This window comes from Trichechus manatus, unplaced genomic scaffold (assembly GCF_000243295.1).
Source record: "Trichechus manatus latirostris isolate Lorelei unplaced genomic scaffold, TriManLat1.0 scaffold00089, whole genome shotgun sequence".
NCBI lineage: Eukaryota > Metazoa > Chordata > Mammalia > Sirenia > Trichechidae > Trichechus > Trichechus manatus.
In genome coordinates, this window is record NW_004444025.1 from 3,882,427 (window position 1) to 3,904,107 (window position 21,681).

Sequence of the window (21,681 nt, forward strand, 5' to 3'; positions counted from 1 at the left end):
TCTTTATTCCATCCTTAATTTCTTCTATAACCCAGTAGTTTTTGAGCAAGGTGTTGTTCAGTTTCCATGTGTTTTATTTTTTTTCCTTTCTTTTTCCGTTATTGATTTCTACTTTTATGGCTTTATGGTCAGTAAAGATGCTTTGTAATATTTCGATGCTTTGGATTCTGTTAAGGCTTCCTTTATGGCCTAATATGTAGTCTATTCTGGAGAATGTTCCATGTGAGTTGGAAAAGAAAGTATACTTGGCTGCTGTTGGGTGGAGTGTTCTATATATATCTATGAGATCAAGTTGGTTGACTGTGGCATTTAGATCTTCCATGTCTTTATTGAGCTTCTTTCTGGATGTTCTATCCTTCACCAAAAGTGGTGTGTTGCAGTCTCCTACTATTATTGTGGAGCTATCTATCTCTCTTTTCAGTGCTGTTAGAGTTGGTTTTATGTATTTTGGAGCCCTGTCATTGGATGTATAAATATTTATTATGGTTATGTCCTCCCGGTGTATTGACCCTTTAATCATTATATCATGTCCTTATCCTTTGTGGTGGCTTTTACTTTAAAGTCTATTTTGTCAGAGATTAATATTGCCACTCCTGCTCTTTTTTGAGTGTTGTTTGCTTGAAATTTATATTTCCATCCTTTGAGTTTTAGTTTGTTTGTTGTCTTTAAGTCTAATTTGTGTCTCTTGTAGACAGCACATTGACGTATCATGATTTTTATCCATTCTGCCACTCTGTCTCTTTATTGGTGCGTTTAGTCCAGTTACATTCAGCATAATTATTGAGAGGTATCAGTTTAGTGCTGTCATTTTGATTTTTTTTTTTTTTTTGCTGTGTTGTTGAGTTTCTTTGTTCCACTTAATTTTCTGTACTGAGTTATTTTTCTTCATATATTTTCTTATCATCTTTTTCATTGTTGTTGATTTTGTATTTGCTGAGTCTTTATATTTTTCGTTTTTTTATTCTGATGTGTAGGATTGTTAGTTTCCTTTGTGGTTACCTTAATATTTACCCCCATTTTTCTAAGTTGAAACCACTCTTTTATTTCTTTATATCACATTGACTTCCTCTCCATATGAAAGATCTATGACTATATTTTTTAATCCTTCTTTTTTGCTTTAATGTTGTCATCTTTCACATATTGAAGTTTCTGTTTCCCTAATTTCAGTGTTTTAACTTTGATTTATTTTTGTGACTTCCCTATCTGGGTTGATATCTGGTTGCTCTATCCCATGTTCTAGTCTTGGTTGTTACCTGATGTTATTGATTTTCTAACCAGAGGGCTCCCTTTAGTATTTCTTGTAATTTGGTTTGGTTTTTGCAAATTCCCTAAAGTTCTATTTATCTGGAAATGCCCTAATTTCACCATCATATTTGAGAGACAGTTTTGCTGGATATACAATTCTTGGCTGGCAATTTTTTTTCCCTCAAGGCTTTATATATGTCATCCCATTGCCTTCTTGCCTGCATGGTTTCTGCTGAATAGTCCGAGCTTAGTCTTATTGACTCTCCTTTGTAGATGACTTTTCGTTTATCCCTAGCTGCTCTTAAAATTCTCTGTTTATCTTTGGTTTTGGCAAGTTTTATTATAATATGTCTTGGTGACTTTCTTTTGGAATCTACCTTATGTGGGGTTCGATGAGCATCTTGGATAGATATCTTCTCATCTTTCACGATATCAGGGAAGTTTTCTGCCAACAAATCTTCATCAATTCTCTCTGTATTTTCTGTTATTCCCCCCACCCCACCCCCATTCTGGTACTCCAATCACTAGTAGGTTATTCTTCTTGATAGAGTCCCATATAAATCTTAGGATTTCTTCATTTTTTTAAATTCTTTTACCTGATTTTTCCTCAAATAAGATGTTGTCAAGTGCTTTATCTTCAGTCTCACTAATTCTAACTTCCATTGCCTCAGTTTTGCTCCTATGACTTTCTATTGAGTTATCTAATTCTGAAATTTTATTGTTAATCTTCTGGATTTCTGATTGCTGTCTCTCTATGGATTCTTGCAGCCTGTTAAATTTGTCATTATGCTCTTGACTAATCTTCTTAAGTTCCTCTATTGCTTTGTCTGTGTGTCCCTTGGAATGTTCTGCGTTTTGCCTGATTTCCTTCCTGATATCTTGAAGAGTTCTGTATAGTAATCTTTTGTATTCTACCTCTGATAATTCCAAGAAATTCTCTTCCTCCGAAATATTTCTTGATTCTTTATTTTGGGAGCTTGCTGAAGCCATCATGGTCTGCCTCTTCATGTGATTTGATAATGGCTGTTGTCTCTGAGCCATCAATAAGTTATTATATTTATTTATTTTATGTTTGCTTACTGTGTCCTAGTTTCTTGTTTTGTTTGTTTTTATATGCCCAAATAGGCTGCTTGTGTGAGCTAGTTAGATTATTGGTTCCTTGGAAGCTCTAACGTCCTGTCACCAGGTGGTTAGATCTGTTACTAGGTATGTGAGCCCAGAAGTCTCTTTACATTTCTTGTATGGATTCAGTTCCAGTTTGTAGGTTGTCGGTCACCAAGTGTGTGGTGCAGGCACTCCCCTACAGTCCTAGATTGGCATGGGTGACTGGTATAGGCACAGGTATCTGGCTGCAGTAGGGTTCACACACTGAGCAAGGCAGGGGGCTGACAGCTGCCCCTGAGTGTCTGGGAGGAAAGCGTGTCCCTGTTCCCTAGAGCACACAGGTGGGTGGGTTTTGCAGCTGGACTATGAGCACCCAGTGCTGTTGGCTGTAAGGACCGGGAGGCACCACTTATTCTTGGACCCCCGTCTCAGGTGGCTAGGTGGCATGGATGGAGCCACCAGTCCTCAGGCCCCTGATGTGGGTAGGTGAGGAGCCTGCTTAATGGGCAGAGCAGTGTCAAATGTCACAAATCTGCCACTTCACCATATAGCTGATACAGTTGAAGTTAGTCTTCAATCCCCTGTTGTACTGTGGTAATGAGGGCCTATGCTGTTAAAATGGGCCCACAAGGTCTATGCAAGGGTGAAGGGCATTCAGAGTCCACGGACCCCTTATGCCTGTGCCTCGGCAAAGGAGCTGTGCCTACCCTGAGTTCCTGGCTTAGGGAAGCTGGCAGATAATTTTTTCTGTTTGTTTATTTGTTCCATCTCCAAGGCCAGGATAGTGACTCAGGGTATGTGACGGGTCCTAAGGGCAACCCTTGAAGCCGGCCCAGACTCGGTGCACAGCGGGGATGGGGCAGGTAAATGTGAGAAAGATTTTTCCCAAAGAGGGTGTTTTTCGATCCGCGTGGTAGGTCAGAGGCATGTAGTTATCTTTTGCTGATTAAGCACCATTTTTCACTTGTTCTGGAGGCCTGAGCAGACTCTCTGCCACTGGGTCTCTCCCAATGTGGAAAATGTCTCCTCAGCACCACTGCTTGCCTCACGACGCACACCAGCCAATCAGGCCTGAAGGGTGTCATCTCCCACCGTGTCACATCTGGCAACTCCTCGCTGCTTCCCAACCTTCTCTCCCTCCACCTGCCATTCAGTGTGATTCCTCAACTTTGCCTTTGATGTTCAGGGCTCCTAGATTTTCATATATAATTGATTCACTTGTTTTTTCGGGTCTTTGTTGTAAGAGGGACCACAGGAAGCTTCTGACTACTCCGCCATCTTGGCGCTGCCTAAAAAAGTTACTTAAATTCTTGATGTATTTTAAATGGAAAATAATTTTTATTGGATCTCAAAAACTGAGATGTTTTCTAATGCTTTTTAAAGTAATATGGAAATGGAGAATATAATTAAAAAATCAATTATTTTGTTCTTTTTTAATTATCAGAATTATAATTTTTATTTTATTGTGTTTTAGTGAAAGTTTGCAGCGCAAATTAGTTTCTCATTCAAAATTTATACACAAATTGTTTTGTGACATTGGACGCAATCCCTGCAATGTTTCAGCACTCTCCCCCTTTCCACCCTGGGTTCCCCGTGTCTATTCTTCCAGTTTTCCTGCCCTTTCCTACTTCTGGTCTTTGTTTTTGAGCAGATGTTGCCCATTTGTATACTTGATTGAACTAAGAAGCATGTTCCTCACATGTGTTACTGTTGATTTTTTATGCCTGTCAAATCTTTGGCTGAAAGGAGGACTACAGCAGTGGCTTCATTTCTGAGTTAGCAGGGTGTCTGGGAGCCATAGACTCAGGGGTTCCTCCAGTATCTGTAAGACCTGTAAGTCTGGTCTTTTTTTGTGAATTTGAATTTTGTTCTACATTTTTCTCCCAATCTCTCTAGAACCCTCTATTGTGATCCCTGTCAGAGAGGTCAGTGGTGGTAGCCGGGCACCATCTAGTTGTTCTGGGCTCAGGTTGGTGAAGGCTGTGGTTCATGTAGTCCATTAGTCTGTTGGACTAATATTTTCCTTGTGTCTTTGGTTTTCTTCATTCGCATTTGCTCTGAACGTGATAGGACCATTAGGTGTATTTTAGATGTACCTCCAAAGTAGGATGTAGAACATTTCCTTTATGAACTATATTATGCCAGTTGACCTAGATGTCCCCTGAGACCATGATTCCCAGCCCTCAGCCCCAGTAACTCTGTCCCTCCAGGTGTTTGGATGTGTCGAGGAAGCTTCTATGGCTTTGTTTTGGTCAAGTTGTACTGATTTCCCCTATATTGTGTGTTGTCTTTCCTTTCACCAAAGTTAATACTTGTCTACTATCTAGTTAGTAATTTCCCCTCCCCACACCTCCCCTCCCTTCTACCCATCAAAGATTCTTTTTTTCTATGTGTAAACCTTTTCTTGGGTTTTTGTAATAGTGGTGTCATACAATATTTGTCCTTTTGTGATTGACTTATTTCATTCAGCACGATGCCCTCCGGATTCATCCATGTTGTAAGATGTTTCATGGATTCATCATTGTTCTTTACCTTTGCATAGTATTCCACTGTGTGTATGTACCATAAGTTGTTTATTCATTCATCTGTTGATGGACAGTTAGGTTTTTTCCATCTTTTTGCTATTGTGAAAAATGCTGCAAAGAACATGGGTGTGCATATGTCTGTTCTTGTGATGGCTCTTATTTCTCTAGGATATATTCCTAGGAGTGGGATTTCTGGATTATATGGTATTTCTATTTCTAGCTTTTTAATGAGGTGCCATGTCATTTTCCATAGTTGTTGTACTGTACCATTTTACATTCCCACCAGCAGTGCATAAGAGTTCTAATCTCCTCACAACCTTTCCAACATTGTTATTTTCTGTCTTTTTGATTAGTGCCAGTAAATTCAGGGTGAGATGGTATCTCATTGTAGTTTTGTTTGCATTTCTCTAATGTCTAATGATTGAGCGCATTTCCTCATGTGTCTGTTAGCTGCTTGAATGTCTCCTTTGGTGAAGTGTCTGTTCATATCCTTTTCCCATTTTTAAATTTAATTATTTATGTTTTTATTATTAAGGTGTGGAAGTATTCTATAGATTTTAGAGATTAGACCCTTGTCAGATATGTCATAGCCAAAAAATTTTTCCCAGTCTGTAGGTTCTCTTTTTTCTCTTTTGGTGAAGTCTTTTAATGAGCACAAGAGTTTAATTTTTAGGAACTCCCAGTTATCTAGTTTATCTTGTAGTGTTTATGCACTGTTAGTTATGTTTTGTATTGTATTTATGCCATGTATTATGGTCCTTAGTGTGGTCCCTATTTTTTCCTTCCATAATCTTTATCATTTTAGGTTTTATGTTTAGGTCTTTGATCCATTTTGAGTTAGTTTTTGTGTATTATGAGAGATATGAGTCCTGTGTTGCATTTTGTTACAGATGGAGAACTAGTTTTGCCAGCACCATTTGTTAAAAAGTCTGTCTTCCCCATTTAATGGACTTTACCAAAGATCAACTAACCATAGGTAGATGGGTTTACATCTGGATTCTCGATTCTGTTCCATTTGTCTATGTGTCTGCCATTTTGCTTGTGTTGACTACCGTGGCTGTATATTAGGTTCTGAGATCAGGCAGTGAAAGGCCTCCTACTTTGTTCTTTTTCTTCAGAATGCTTTGCTTATCCGGGGCCTTTTTCCTTACCATGTAAAGCTGATGATTAGTTTTCAAATCTCATTGAATAATGCTGTTGGTATTTGGATCGGGATTGCATTATATCTGTAGATCGCTTTGGGTAGACTTGACATTTTTACAATGTTCAGTATTCCTATCCACGATAGAAGGTATGGTATGGTATGTTTTTCCATTTAAGTAGGTCTCTTTTGGTTTCTTGCAATAGTGTTTTGTAGTCTTCTTCGTTTAGGTCTTTTACATCCGGGTTAGATGTATTCCTAAGTATTTTATCTTTCGGTGGGGGGCTATTACAAATGGTATTATTTTCCTGATTTCCTTCTCAAAGTTCTCTTTGTTGATGTATAGGAATCCAAATCGTTTTTGTATATTTATCTTGTATGTTTATCCTGCTACTCTGGTGAATCTTTCCATTAGTTCCAGTAGTTTTCTTGTGGAATCTTTGGGGTTCTCTATGTATAGGATCATATCATCCGCGAATAGGGATAGTTTTACTTCTTCCTTTCCAGTTTGGATGCCCTTTATTTCTTTTTCTTGCCTTACTGCTCTGTCTAGGACTTCCAGCACAATGTTACATCAGAGTAGTGATAAAGGGCATCCTTATCTTATTCCCATTCTCCGGGAGAATGCTTTCATCTTCTCTCTGTTGAGAATAACATTGGCTATTGGTTTTGTATAGATGCCCTTTATTATGCTGAGAAATTTATCTTCTATTCCTATTTTATTGAGAGTTTTAATCAGGAATGGATGTAGAATTATAGTGTTTTGACCTTATTTTTAGAAAAGATTAATATCCTTTAATAACACAGAATCAATTCACTAGACCTAGTTCAAATGATACTATGAATATGAATGTCATATAATGAAATAAAGTATTTCCTGAAATCTGAGTGGTAAAGTAAATGCAGTTTATAATTATCCATATTGCTGTTGTGGTTAAAAGTAGAAAAAATGAAAAAACTTTAGGTAAGAAAAAAATTTACATTTATTTCAGGTCACTTCGGCGGAATTTAATAAGAAAGCTTCCTCCTGATGGCTTCAAGAAGTACCTTGATCTTCAGAAGCTGTAAGAAAAATTTTAATTTCTAATATTAAAATAATCAACTACCAATTTTTTGGCATATCTTTCTTCTCACTCCTGTGAAGACCAACACTGTACTACTGTTTAAGTCTAATCCTGCTTCAGAGAATTGTTTAGCTGTTAGCTCGGGACTGCAGGTGACATTTTTCCTGAGTAGTTACGGAAATTGTTCTAGAAAAATCTCAGATGCCTTATATCTCTAAAGAAACTAGAGTATGTGCACTGTGAATCCTCCTACCACATTCGCCAAAATGGAGCCACTCAGGAGCTTCTTATTCTCTGACATTATTCTAGCATGGCTTGCTTAAGCACCCACCTTAGAGAAAGAGGTAATGATCTTTTGCCAGACCTGCTACCAAGGTTAGATAGTGAAGAATTTTCTTCCCTGTATGTCTTAGTCATCTAGTGCTGCTATAACAGAAATAGCACAAGTGGATGGCTTTAACAAAGAGAAATTTATTCTCTCACAGTCCAGTAGGCTACGAGTCCAAATTCAGGGCATCAGCTCCAGGGAAAGGCTTTCTCCCTCTGTCGGCTCTGGAGGAAGTTCCGTGTTATCAATCTTCCCTTGGTCTAGGAGCTTCTCTGCACAGGAACCTCAGGTCCAAAGGATGCACTCTGCTCCCAGCATTTCTTTCTTGATGGTATGGGGTCCCCTACTCTCTGCTAGCTTCTCTTTCCTTTTATCTCTTGTAAGATAAAAGGTGGTGCAGGCCACACCCCAGGGAAACTCCCTTTACATTGGATCAGGGATGTGACCTTAGTACGAGTGTTACAATCCCACCCTAATCCTCTTTAACATAATCTAATCTTGCCTCATTAACCACAGACAGAGATTAGGATTTACAACACATAGGAAAATTACAATCACAAAATGGAGGACAATCACACAATACTGGGAATCATGGCCTAACCAAGTTGACACATATTTTTGGGGGACACAATTCAATTCATGACACTGTGCTTGCAAATTCTTTCTCCACTTAAGATAGCAAGTTGTGGGGGTTTGAAACCTTAGAGCATGTTATTTTGGGGCTTCATTTTCACATCTGCTTTGCAGGTTGAATTTTAATTTGGCCTTGAGTAGCTTCTCTTGAGTTTAGGGTCATATATTCACTTTCAGATTCCACAATAGCCCAGGTGATGTTCACCTGTTATTTAGGTCAATTTTGTAACTAAATCATATGGTTTACCTGTTGGGATTAAATATTCTGAGCCTAAATCTAATTTTGTTTTTCACACCTATGTTGGTTTTAGTTTTGGTTTTACAGCTTCAGAAACCTGGTACATAAATAATATCTTCACATTTTTCTTTTAGATAACAGGTAGAAGTATAGCAAAATCAGAAGAAAAATTGATCCATTTCATTCAATGAAATGTTCTGAAAACCTAGATGATCAGAATAGCTTAAATATATTTCATATTTGAAAATAAAAATTCTAATCAAATATATTTTCAGAACTTGATTCTTAACACTTCTCATTCAGCAAAGAAGAACTTTTCAAAATCAGGCCTGGTACAAAAATTTCACTACGATACTTTCTTATTCCATTATCTGATTTCTGAAAAATGAAGAATTTTTCTGATCTGTGGCACCACCTTTTGTCCACATGTTTAAAAGGAGTTATAAGTATGAATCTAAATGCCAAAATTCAGTTTTAAATAACAAAGTAGTTTAGTATTTTGCACAATAAACATTGAACTAAATTCCTGAACAGTCAAACAATAAAACAGTCAAAATAACCTAATTACAAAAAATTTTCTAATTTTGTTATCAAAGGTACAGCTTGACTCAAACTCTGGACAATGCAGTGTATTGCTTAGTTGATCATTACACAGTTAAAAACAAATAAATAAACACATGTCCAAGTCTTTTGTGCATCAGCAAGAAAGATGCATTATCTACTCTATGATTCCGTCCAGAGCATATTCTGTGAAATTATTAGATGTGCAGTAAACTTCGTAACAACCTTTAGAATCAAAGTTTTGTCATCTTGCATACTGGAGAAATAGTTACTCTCTTTTAGTCGAAATTTCTAATTACCTGGGAGTTTACTTGTGTTGATTTCTCTTGCTACTCCTAAAATTTATAACGGATTGCATGTAAACTCAGGATACCCTAAGAGAGTTTGGAGACCTTCACTAGGAACAAGAGGTCAGGCCTGAACCCCTTACTTATCATTCCCCACCGCCTGGGGCAAGTACACATAGAAGTGCAAACAAAGCTTTCATGGCTGCAATTGATGCAGTTGCCTGTGCCCTTATATCTGTTCCCTTTGACCTCCAGTTAACTCAAGGCCAAACTTCCATATTACTTTAGTTAACTCTGTGAGCCTGCATCTCATATTGATATTACTGTCTAATTTATATTTTTCTAGACCTGACACTTTTTAATTACATTTTTCCTTTTTTTCTTTTTCATATATACTCTTTACAAGCTGCTTCAAACACTTTTTTTGGAACAAGGCTGGACATGTAAAATTAATAAAATCAAAGCTGACTTGGTTCACAGATTTGTAATTAACATGGGGAACGGTTTGGGGCATTAAAGATGTCACTGCTTGTAATTTTGGTAGCACTATGTTGAGCACTTACAAGTATGAAGAATTATAGCAAAGGAATGTTGAAAACTCTGGCTTCTAGGACTATCTATCTGACCAGTGAGTGCTTTACTATGCATTAAAGTTTTATTCCTGAAAAGTGCAAATATTAATTTTTAGCTATTATATGTTTGTCTTTACAACTAGAATTTCTAAATAACCAGCCAGTTATGCATGAATTTTATACCAAAACAAAATGACATCAATATCCATCTTCACTAATTTATTTCATTGTATTTACTTTTTTAATAATCATTTTCACAGATATCTGCAAAACAATAAAATTAGATCTGTATCCATGTATGCTTTCAGAGGGCTGCACAATCTTACTAAACTGTAAGTATCAGTGTCAATTTGCCCATTCCACAGCGGTCTGTCATCCTGATCCATTCCAACCCACCAGTCCCGCTGCATGGTGGCTAGGAGCATGAGATTTTGAGTCAGATAGGCATGGACATCTGAGATCTGACTTCATCACTTACAAAATCAACTAATTAAACCTAGTTGAAATGATACTATGAATATGAAGGTGATAAAATAAAATGGCCCTGGGCAATTTGTTTTCCTGTCTAAGCATCATTCCCTTTTCTATACAATACAAATTATTATACTTCCTACCTGAAGGGCTGTTGTAAGGATCAAGTGAGGGGAAAAATTAGTTATACTGTATATACACTATCCCTAGCACATAGTAAGAACTCAGTATGCATTAGCCAGGTGATAGGGATGATTATTGAATAAACTTAATATTAAAAAAAACCTGTTAATGCCCAGAAGAAAGGAAATAACAAAGATCAGGGCAGAAATAAATGAAATAGAGACTAGAAAAACAATAGAAAGAATAACAAAACCAAAAGTTGGTTCTTTGAAAGGATCAACAAGATCGACAAACCACTGGCCAGACTGACAAAAGAAAAACAGGAGAGGATGCAAATAACCCAAATAAAAAAATGAAATGGGTGACACTACAACAGACCCAACTGAAATAAAAAGGATCATAACAGAATATTATGAAAAACCATACTCCAACAAATTTGAAAACCTAGAGGAAATGGATAAATTTCTAGAAACACACTACCTACGCAAACTAACACAAAGTAATGTTGAAAATCTGAACAGACCCATAACAAGAGAAGAGATTGAAAAGGTAACAAAAAAAAAGCCCTGGTCCAGATGGCTTCACTGGACAATTCTACCAAACATTCAGAGAGCTTACACCAGTGCTACTCAAACTATTTCATAACACAGAAAAGGAAGCAACACTTCTGAATTCATTCTATGAAGTTATCATAACCCTGATAACAAAACCAGGCAAAGACACTACAGAAAAAGAAAATTACAGACCAATATCTCTCATGAATATAGATGCAAAAAATCACAACAAAATTCTAGCCAATAGAATTCAGCAACATATCAAAAAAATAATTCATCATGACCAAGTAGGATTCATACCAGGTATGCAAGGATGGTTCAACGTTAGAAAATCAATAATGCAATCCACCACATAAATAAAAAGAAAGAAAAGAATCACATGATCATCTCAATTGACACAGAAAAGGCATTTGACAAAGTCCAACACCCATTCCTGATAAAAACTCTCAACAAAATAGGTATAAAAGGGAAATTCCTCAATATAATAGAGGGCATCTGTGCAAAACTAACAGCCAACATCATTCTTAATGGAAACAGGCTGAAAACATTCCCCTTAAGAACAGGAACAAGACAAGGATACCCTTTATCACCACTCTTATTTAACGTTGTGCTGAAAGTCCTAGCTAGAGCAATAAGGCAAGAAAAAGAAATAGAGGGCATCCAAATTGGTAATGAAGAAGTTAAACTGTCCTTATTTGTGGATATGATATTATACTTAGAAAACCCAAAAGACTCCATGAGAAAACTACTGGAACTAATCGAAAGATTCAGCAGAGTAGCAAGATGCAAGATAAACATACAAAAATCAGTTGGATTCCTATACACCAATAAAGAGAATGATGAAAATAAAATCAGGAAAATAATACTATTTATAATAGCCCCTAAAAAAATAAAATACTTAGGAATAAATCTAACCAGGGATGTAAAAGACCTATACAAAACACTACTGCAAGAAACCAAAAGAGATCTACATAAATAAAAAACATACCATGCTCATGGATAGGTAGACTCAACATTGTGAAAATGACAATTCTACCCAAAGCAATTTACAAATACAATGCAATTCCGATCCAAATACCAACAACATTCTTTAAAGAAATGGGAAAATTAATCATTAACTTTATATGGAAAGGGAAGAAGCCCTGGATAAGTAAAGCAATATTGAAGAAGAAGAATAAAGTAGGAAGACTTGCACTACCTGACCTCAGAACCTACTACACAGCTACAGTAGTCAAAACAGCCTGGTACTGGTACAACGACAGAAACATTGACCAATGGAACAGAATTGAGAACCCAGATGTGAATCCATCCACCTACGGTCACCTGATCTTTGACAAGGTCCCAAAGTCCATCAAATGGGGAAAAGACAGTCTCTTTAACAAATGGTTCTGGCAAAACTGGATGTCCATCTGCAAAAAAATGAAACAGGACCCGTACCTCACACCATATACAAAACTAATTCAAAATGGATCAAAGACCTAAATATAAAGCCAAAAACTATAAAGTTCATAAAAGAAAAAATAGGATCAATGGTACAGGCCCTAATACACGGCATTAACAGGATACAAACCATAACCAACAACACACAAACTCGAGAAGATAAGCTAGATAACTTGGATCTTCAAATAATTAAACACTTATGCTCATCAAAAGACTTTACCAAAAGAGCAAAAAGAGTCTGGGAAAAAAATTTTGGCTATTACAAATCAGACAAAGTTCTATTCTCCAAAATCTGCAAGAAAATCCAACACCTTTGCAACATAGACAAATAATCCAATTAAAAAAATCGGAAAAGGAAATGAACAGACACTTCACCAAAGAAGGCATTCAATTCATGAGGAAATGGTCTCGTTCAATAGCATCTAGAGACATGCAAATCAAAACCACAATGAGGTACCATCTCACCCCAGGATTACTGGCATGAATCAAAAAAACTAGAAATAACAAATGTTGGAGAGGCTGCGGGGAGATCGGAACTCTTATGCACTGCTGATGGGAATGCAAAATGATACAACCACTTTGGGAAACGATATAGCGCTTCCTTAGAAAGCTAGAAATAGAAATACTGTATGATCCAGCAATCCCACTCCTAGGAATATAACCTAGATAACTAAGAGTTGTCATACGAATAGACATAAGCACACTCATGTTCATTGCAGCATTGTTCACAATAGCAAAAAAGATGGAAACAACCCAGATGCCCATCAACAGATGAATGGATAAACAAACTATGGTACATACACAGTGGAGTATTACTCAATGATAAAGAACAATGATGAATCTGCGAAGCATCTCATAACATGGATGAATCTGGAGGGCATTATGCTGAGTGAAATAAATCAATCATGAAGGGACAAATACTGTATGAGACCTCTACTGTAAAAACTCAAGAAAAGGTTTACACGCAAAAAGAAACAATCTTTGATGGTTACAAGGGAGGGGAGGGGTGGCGATGGAAAAACACTAAATAGACAATAGGTAAGTGTTAAGTTTGGTGAAGAGTAAGACAGTACACAATACTCGGGAAGCCAGCACAACTTGTCCAAGACAAGGTCCTGGAAGCTCCATAGACACATTCAAACTCCCTGAGGAACTGAATTGCTGGGCTGAGGGCTGTGGGTGCCATGATCTCGGGGAACATCTAGCTCAACTGGCATAATATAGTTTAAAGAAAATATTCTACATTCTACCTTGGTGAGTAGCATCTGGGGTCTTAAAAGCCTGTGAGCAGCCATACTCCACTGGTATGATACTCCACTGGTCTCACTCCTTCAGGAGCAAGGGAGAATGAAGAAAACTAAAGGTACAAGGGAAAGATTAGTCCCAAGGACTAATGGACCACATCTACCAAGGCCTCCACCAGACTGAGTCCAGCTACCACTACTGACTGCTCTGACAGGGATCACAATAGAGGGTCCCAGACAAAGCTGGAGAAAAATGTAGAACAAAATTCTAATTCACAAAAATGACCAGACTTATTGGCCTGCAAGAGAGTGGAGAGACCCTGAGAATATGGCCCCCGGACACCCTTTTAGCTCAGTAATGAAGTCACTCCCGAGGTTCACGGTTCAGCCAAAGATTAGACAGGCCTATAAAACAAAATGAGACTAAAGGGTCACAACAGCCCAGGGACATGGACTAGAAGGCAAGAGGGGACAGGAAAGCTCCTAATAGGGGACCCAAGGTCAAGGAGAGAGAGTGTTGACATGCCATGGGGTTGTTAACCAGTGTCATAAAACAATATGTGTACTAACTGTTGAATGAGAAACTAGTTTGTTCTGTAAACCTTCATCTAAAGTACAAAAAAAAAAAAGACAAAAAACAAAAAAAGCCTCATGGGGCAGTGGTTAAGAGCTCAGGCTGCTAACCAAAAGGTCGGCAGTTCGAATCCACCAGCCGCTCCTTGGAAGCACTATGTGGCAGTTCTACTCTATCCTATGGGGTCACTATGAGTCAGAATCAACTCGATGGCAATGGTGTTTGTTTTTTGGTATGATAGTATTTATGTAAGAGAACACTCAGACTTCCCCAGTTATTATTTTTCCATTATTCCTGCTTTTATCAATAAATAATATATGAAGTACTGGAGGATAAAACAGCAAAGCTTTTAAAATAGGTTTTCTCAAAGTTCCATTTCATTGATTTCTACCAAGTAGTCGAACCCAATCTCCTAGAAGTAACTGAATAGAAATTTAACCAAAAATTACATAAATAACTCTCTGTATTTCCATTTCTGTCCCCTTGCTTTTAACCCCATTTTCTATCCTGACCCAAAAAGCTCATCCCAATCAGACTGTGGTATCAGAGTTTGGGATTGAGTTAAGAGGGTCACCTACTCATTTACTAGCAAAATGGAAGAAGGCCACAGGGGACTTAAAACGTTAACAGTAACCACTCTACCCATATCCTCCTCCCTTCTATCCCATCCTTACTCTGTTATGTCTTAGCAAACTGCCCCAAATCAATATTGAACTTATTCTCATCAGGATCCTGACTATCTTTGTCTCTAACCCTCCATGAACCTGTTCCAAACTTGCTAAACAGCATCTGCTTGGTTTAATGCTCAAGACATGTGGCAGAAGCTTTTGAAAGGTAGTACAGAACTGAAGAGTAAATTACACTGTCCTCCATCTCTTTTTTCATAACACTGGAATATTGCTTAGGTCAGCACATGCTTCCAGTTTTCATAAATAATCATTAGATACTTGGTATTCACTCATCCATAAATATTCATTAGTCCTTACAGTGTGCAAATTCTTCAGCTAGAGACCATGGAGTAGAAAGAGAAATCACACTGCCTTCAAACAGCTCACCGCTTAGAGTTTCTCGTGGAGCGTTGTCCTATGCCTGAGGAGAGCCACGTTCCTTGCCCTCTAGAAGCTTATTGTCTCAGGTGGGAAGAGAACACCAACGTATCTTCAACAATTAGAGAACAAGGAAAGAAGTTACTTAATTAAGTCTTAAACCTGTGTTGTTCAGACCAAAACTGCTGGTACAGTTCATTGAAAGGAGTCCGGAGCATTGAAGGGTGACTCTCTGAAAAATGAGTGAAAATAAAACAAACTGTTGCCGTGGAGTCGATTCTGACTGCTGACCACCCCTTGTGTGTCAGAGCAGAACTGCGCTCCTTAGGGTTTTCAGTGGCTGATCTTTTCAGAAGTAGATCACTAGGCCCTTCTTCCGAGGTGCCGCTGTGTAGACTCGAACCTCCAAGCTATTGGTTAGCAGCCAGGCAAGTAAACAATTTGAACCGCCCAGGGAATCCCAAGAACTGAATAGGACTGGGCGAAACAGAGGAGTATATGGTGCAGGAGTGGATCCAGTGCCTTTTACCTGGGGCGGGGTCGGGGGGCTTGGCTTTAAGAGAACCTCCTGAGATGTTAAAGGGGAAGGATTGAAGCTGTTCCTTACACCTTCCTGACCCCGGCTGCGCTTTACGTTTGCAAGGGAAGGAAGGAAGTGGCTCTAACATGTGGCATCATCCCTTGCTATCCTTAGGCTCAGTGCTCCACAGTCTCCACCCCCAACAAAACCACGTGTTTTCTCCTCTACAATGACAGAGCAGCCACACGTCATACGCTCTTGTCTTTTCCCCTATGTTGCTGTAATAAGCTGCGCACAGGCAGTCTCCCCTCTCGACTCTCCGCCCCTCAAAGAAGGGAATGACGTAGCTCGTGCAGGGCCCCAGAGCAGGCACTCAGAACAACGTGATGATTAAATGAAGAAACAGGTGAATTAACTGATTGTGGAAAAGCTTGAAGCCAGCCATGGTAAGGTAAATGATAAGAAAATTTCACAGATTCAGTGGCAGAGGAATGTCATGATGAGATTCGTATATAGGGAAATCTAAGATGGGTGATTTTTTTTTTTTTTAGCTTTCCTTACTGTAAAATATCAAGACAGTACAATTTTATTCTATCCATTTGTCCATTTTCAGATATCTCAGTCATAACAGAATAACCTTCTTGAAGCCGGGTGTTTTTGAAGATCTCCACAGATTAGAATGGCTGTATGTTTTATTTATGTGGTATTTTATCATATTAGTTATTGCAATCTAAAAGTATATAAATGAATCAATTTCTTTTCTTCTGGCTGGCAGGATAATTGAAGATAATCACCTCAGTCGAATTTCCCCACTAACATTTTATGGACTAAATTCTCTTATTCTCTTGTAAGTACTAAACTAAAACAAATATTTCAATTGAAGCAAAGGACATGAATAAAAATTACTGCATCAAGTGTGAAAGTATTAACTTAGAAATTCTTAAAACCCTAAAAAGGACTTTTCAGCTGAAAACCATTTCTTCGCTAAATTCTACAAGGCTGTTTTGTAGTTTTAAGAATTCGAACAATTTTATAAGGCCTTCTGTTTCTGGAATGTCAGTCCACCAAAACTAAATACCACCTCACTCTCATATTTTATGGAAGCGTTCTTAAGCAAACATTAGCGTCCTATATTAATATTGGTGAAGAAAACCAACATTCATCTAAAGCCACTCCCATCTGTGACCACTGTTGAAGGGCATGGGCTTTGTTTCAGTTACTAACATTGCTGATATCCCTCTGATATTATAACTAACCCTCGTCAAAATTTTATTACTAATAAGCACGTAAATATGACAGGACTCACAGAGAAAATTAGTAGACAGCTAACTTAGTTGATTTTCATGGTTTCATAGGAGTAACAACAATAATAATAATATTGCCACATTTGACTTAAGATGAGAAAAGATTCAGAAAACCGTGACTCCTTTTGTTTTCTTCTCTTTTTCAGAGTGCTGATGAATAACGCCCTCACTCGTCTGCCTGATAAACCTCTTTGCCAGCACATGCCAAGGCTAGATTGGCTGTAAGTTGCTCTCTCTCTTTTTAAAGTCAACTAATTTTTAGATTTTGCCTAATTCATTTTGGATATCAGTGTTTTTATCATGATAAATTGTTAATATCATATTACATTTTCTCAAATTACTTTAGCGTGATTTGTATATTAAATATCCCTATTATCTACTCTAACTCCTCTAAGTGCTCACCAAAATAAAACAACTCAAAAAAAAATTTTTTTTGGAGTCAGGAAGAAAGAAAGCAGAAGGGATGAAGAACGGGTAATATTTATATAACATCCCACCTTTCCCAGTTCATCCATTCATATATTAATTTACTATAGAAAGAATAGTCACTTTTGTTTCATTCCCGAATTCTGAATAACAAGAATATGATACTTAGTATTTTTTTAATCTCATCACAATAGAATAAGTTGCATAGAATTTGTTACATAGTAACTTTGCTGGTGGTATCGTCATCTACCTATTCAGAGCTCAAATATCCAGTAAATTTGCCTATTCAGAATACAGGTGACAATGAAAAAATAAAAAACCAAAATAACTCTTAAAAAGTTCAATCCTTAAACTGCTTATACCCTATTTTAGTCATATAAAAACTCCCTCAGTCTCTTATTTGGTAGGAAATTCCCAAAAGGTCAATTGTTTGATTTCTAAGCTCATAGATCAAGTGACAACTAACAATCGGATAGGAGTCTCTGGGTAGCGCAAACAGTTAAGTGAACTGAAAGGTTGGTGGTTCAAACCCACACATAGGTGCCTCAGAAGGCAGACCTGGCGATCTGCTTCTGAAAGGTTGCAACCACGAAAGCCTATGGAGCACAGTTCTATTCTGCAAAATGTGAGGTTGCCATGAGTCGGAATTGACTCGACTCCACGGAGGCTGAAACTGGAAACATAACCTGGTAATAAAGCAAGACACATAAATGTTAGGAGAACTAGACGTAGTGATTTAAAATATACTTGTTTGGAACCACTTAGAGGAAGACATTAAATAACACAAAGAATGACATTTTAATGCTACAATGTGCAATTTCCAATAAAATACATAATATGAGTCTATATACATCAAATAGCATTCATATAGCAACCAAAAACACGGAGAAAAATAGACATGCCTAAGCAGTAAGAAATATTTATCTTTTTCAGTGCATGAGAGATCAAGTAAAACAAAAAACTTAAGGATATGGAGAACTAAACAATATAATAAAGTAGCTCTAATTGATGTTTATCAAACTCCATTGTCCCTTCTCTACCCCTACTCAATAACAGAGCTGATTTACTCAGAGCAGCAATGTGCCTAGCTAAAAGTCTGCATTTCCCACCTTTCTTGCATCTAGATGTGACCATGTGACTGAGTTCTAACTAATGAGACATAAGCAGAAGTAGAGCCTTCTGGGAAGTCTCCTTGAAGAGTAAGAGGCAGACCCTTCCCTTTCCTTCCTCATCCAGAAAAAATGGATATGATGACTTAGCTTTAGTATCATCTTGGGCAGTAAAGACAAGGACACGTGAACAGTGACTATGAAAGATTTGGAGTGTCTAACAACCTTATGAAACTACCATGCCAGGCCTGGACTACCTAACTCTACACTTGATTTTTTTCTGGAAAAAAAGCCCTTATGTATTTATGCTGTTATAGTATGTACCCCCCGGTGGTGCAGTAGTTAAGAGCTACAGCTGCTAACCAAAAGGTTAGCAGTTCAAATCCAACAGCCACTCCTTGGAAACCCTATGGGGCAGTTCTACTCTGTTCTATAGGGTCACTATGAGTCAAAGTCAACGCGATGGCAACAAGTTTGGTTTTTTTTTTAATATATATACATACTTGTACCTAATTCAAACAGACAAAAACTTAAAAGCAAAGAACGTCCAAAGAACATTCACCAAAATTGAACATATATTTTAAGACGCATACACAAACCAAGCTCAAGGAAGAGATGGAGGGATTAGCCTAAAGCAGGAAAAGGGCCATCTCTTCCTCTGAGAATAGAAGGAGACCAGGTGTGTATACAGGTAGGTTTATGAATGTAGAGGCAGAAAGTAAAGAAGTTCTCCTTTTCCCATCACCTCTACTTTTTCTGTGAGATAGAAGCCAGAAATGTTTAAAAGACAGGGGAGGAAGAGGAGATTAAAGAGATTTGCATATTTAGGTGCCACCGCAGGGTAAGACAGGAAGTTGAAAGGAACAGGCAAGATTACTGGTGTTTGGGATTTTTTGTTGTTGTTTTACTTCGTATCAAAGAACCAAATGTTCATTTCAGCTAGTTCTGACGTGTATAAAGGGAAAAATAAATGGTTAAGTTGAGAGGCTCATTAAATGTGAAAGGTAGTCTAGACACACAGTAAGAAAACACCCTCTGTCATCTTCATTAGGGCTTAGAGCTGAGGAGTAAGAAGCAGGTTTTTATGCCTCGGCTAATATGCATGCTGCAGACCAGACCCTTGCATATCAAGCACCAAAAACCTCTACTTCTAGGAAAAAAGTCAAAGCAAATTTACAACCCATGGTTAAATTAAGCTCAAAATTAAATTAAACTATTTGAATTATTCAGAATCCCCTAATTTGTGTCTAGATGTATGCCTCTTACTCATTTTTTACAAATTAATAAATTAGTACCACCTTAAATATTTTTGCTAATTTAACAGAAAAAAAAAACAGTTACAGGAGAAGCTAAACAAGAACTTGAACTCGCTGGAAGGTAATTTGTGAGGCCAAAGACAACATCACCACCTGGTGGTAGATTCATGGTAACAGCAATAAAATAAGGAATGGAAATGGCCAGTCTCTGCCATAGGCATCATACATTCTAACAGAAGCCAAGAGCCTTGGCCAAACCTAGTAACAACAACAAAAAAGCTTAAGCTTTTTTAAAACAGAATAACAGAAAATTTTCTTTAGGAGGATGATCCAGATTCAAGATTTAAGATTATAATATCCTATACGATACAGAAATCCTGGCTACAAAATTCTTGAGATACGGTATATTGCCTCTGCTAAATACCTCTAGTATCAAGAAGCTTATTCTCTAGACACCATAGATCATTAGAAATTTTGAACTTAAATTTGAAATGTTTTGTGTCCTCCAACTAGTAAATCTAATTTTACAATCTAATGCAGCATAGAAAAATCCTATATCTTCTGCAGCCTGACTTCAAATATACGTCTCCATTTAGCTCTTCTCTGTCATAAATACATCATTGTCTTCAACTGACTTGCTTTCCAGATCCCTTAATCCTGTCTCCTAGGTCTTCCAGATATGCCTTGATTGTAAACATCTATTTTTAGTGCAGTGTATGTATTTAACAAAAACCAAAAAACCAAAGCTGTTGCCACTGTGTTGATTCCAACTTATAGCAACTCTATAAGACAGAGTAGAACTGCCCTATAGGATTTCTAAAGGGCAGCTGGTGGATTTTCAACTGCCGACCTTTTGATTAGCAGCTGAGCTCTTAACCACTGCACCACTAGATATGCCTTGATTTGTCAACATTTATTTTTAATGCAGTGTATATATTTATTTGTATATAAATAAATAAAGCCAACTATCCCACAGATGGAGCCCTGGTGATGTAGTAGTTGGGAGCTCGGCTGCTAACCAAAAGGTTGACCATTCGAATCCACCAGCAGATCTTTGAAAACTCTATGGGGCAGTTCTACTCAGACCCATAGGGTAGCTATGAGTCAGAATCAACTTGACGGCAACAGGTTTAGTTTCTATTGGCATCCCACAGGTAGACTTACCAGCAGAGTGTAAGCACTTCTATTAATGCTAACCGTGTTTACATTACAGCTTTTAGTACATGTATCACACTTCAGCTCATATATTTCAGTCACAATTATTCCTGAATAACTTTATGTTTTGTGGTGATGAGTAAACTAAGTGTTGGGATAGACCTGGTAGATTTAAGGGAAGGGCTATTTACTTCTGAAGGTATCTTGAAAACCTCAGCTAACTCTCTGTTGCTGCTCCACAAACTTCCACCTACTGATCAGATAAGGGGAGGGAGCAATAAAAGACTAACTTCATGTCTTCTTTGAATCAAAAAATAGTTTATTTTAATAAGTAAAGTGTGTCTGCCTTGAGCATTATGTTCTTTTAAACAATTATCTATGGGAGATCAAATTGACAACAGTAACTCAAAAGTTTAGATGAGAAGCCTAGCAGGCAGTCAGTTTAAGTCAATGGTGGTGGAACAATCTGGAGAAGGAGGGCGAGATATTTGCACAACTTGAAGAATGTCACTGAGTTGTACACATAGAAATTGTTGAGATAGTGTATGACTGTGTATATTTGCACCAAAAAAAATGTAAAAAAAAATTAACTTCATGATAACTATGAATAAAACATAAATCTGATGGCAAATTTTGGTGTTCAGACCAGACTCCATGGTGACACAGTGTCACACGGCAGAGGAGCTCAAGTCAGATCTATATATGCAGCTCCCTGAACTGAGGGAGAAGAATCGAAAGACAGCCTGTTGGTCTCCCTGGAC

At 37.6% G+C, this 21,681-nt stretch overlaps 1 protein-coding gene across 9 annotated transcripts in view; it reads left to right on the forward strand.

The window, feature by feature from the left end:
* The window catches only part of RXFP1 (relaxin family peptide receptor 1), a 157,377-nt gene that overhangs the window by 102,090 nt on the left and 33,606 nt on the right, over positions 1 to 21,681 (forward strand). For 8 of the 9 annotated variants that reach the window (XM_004382043.2, XM_004382045.2, XM_004382040.2 and 5 more), the window contains 5 exons: positions 7,008 to 7,079; positions 9,959 to 10,030; positions 16,284 to 16,355; positions 16,446 to 16,517; positions 17,121 to 17,195. In XM_004382043.2, coding sequence (XP_004382100.1) covers positions 7,008 to 7,079; positions 9,959 to 10,030; positions 16,284 to 16,355; positions 16,446 to 16,517; positions 17,121 to 17,195 — 363 coding nt within the window. Of the gene's footprint in view, positions 1 to 7,007; positions 7,080 to 9,751; positions 10,031 to 16,283; positions 16,356 to 16,445; positions 16,518 to 17,120; positions 17,196 to 21,681 lie in introns of those variants that run through there. The other variant, XM_023736608.1, reaches the window with a different exon arrangement.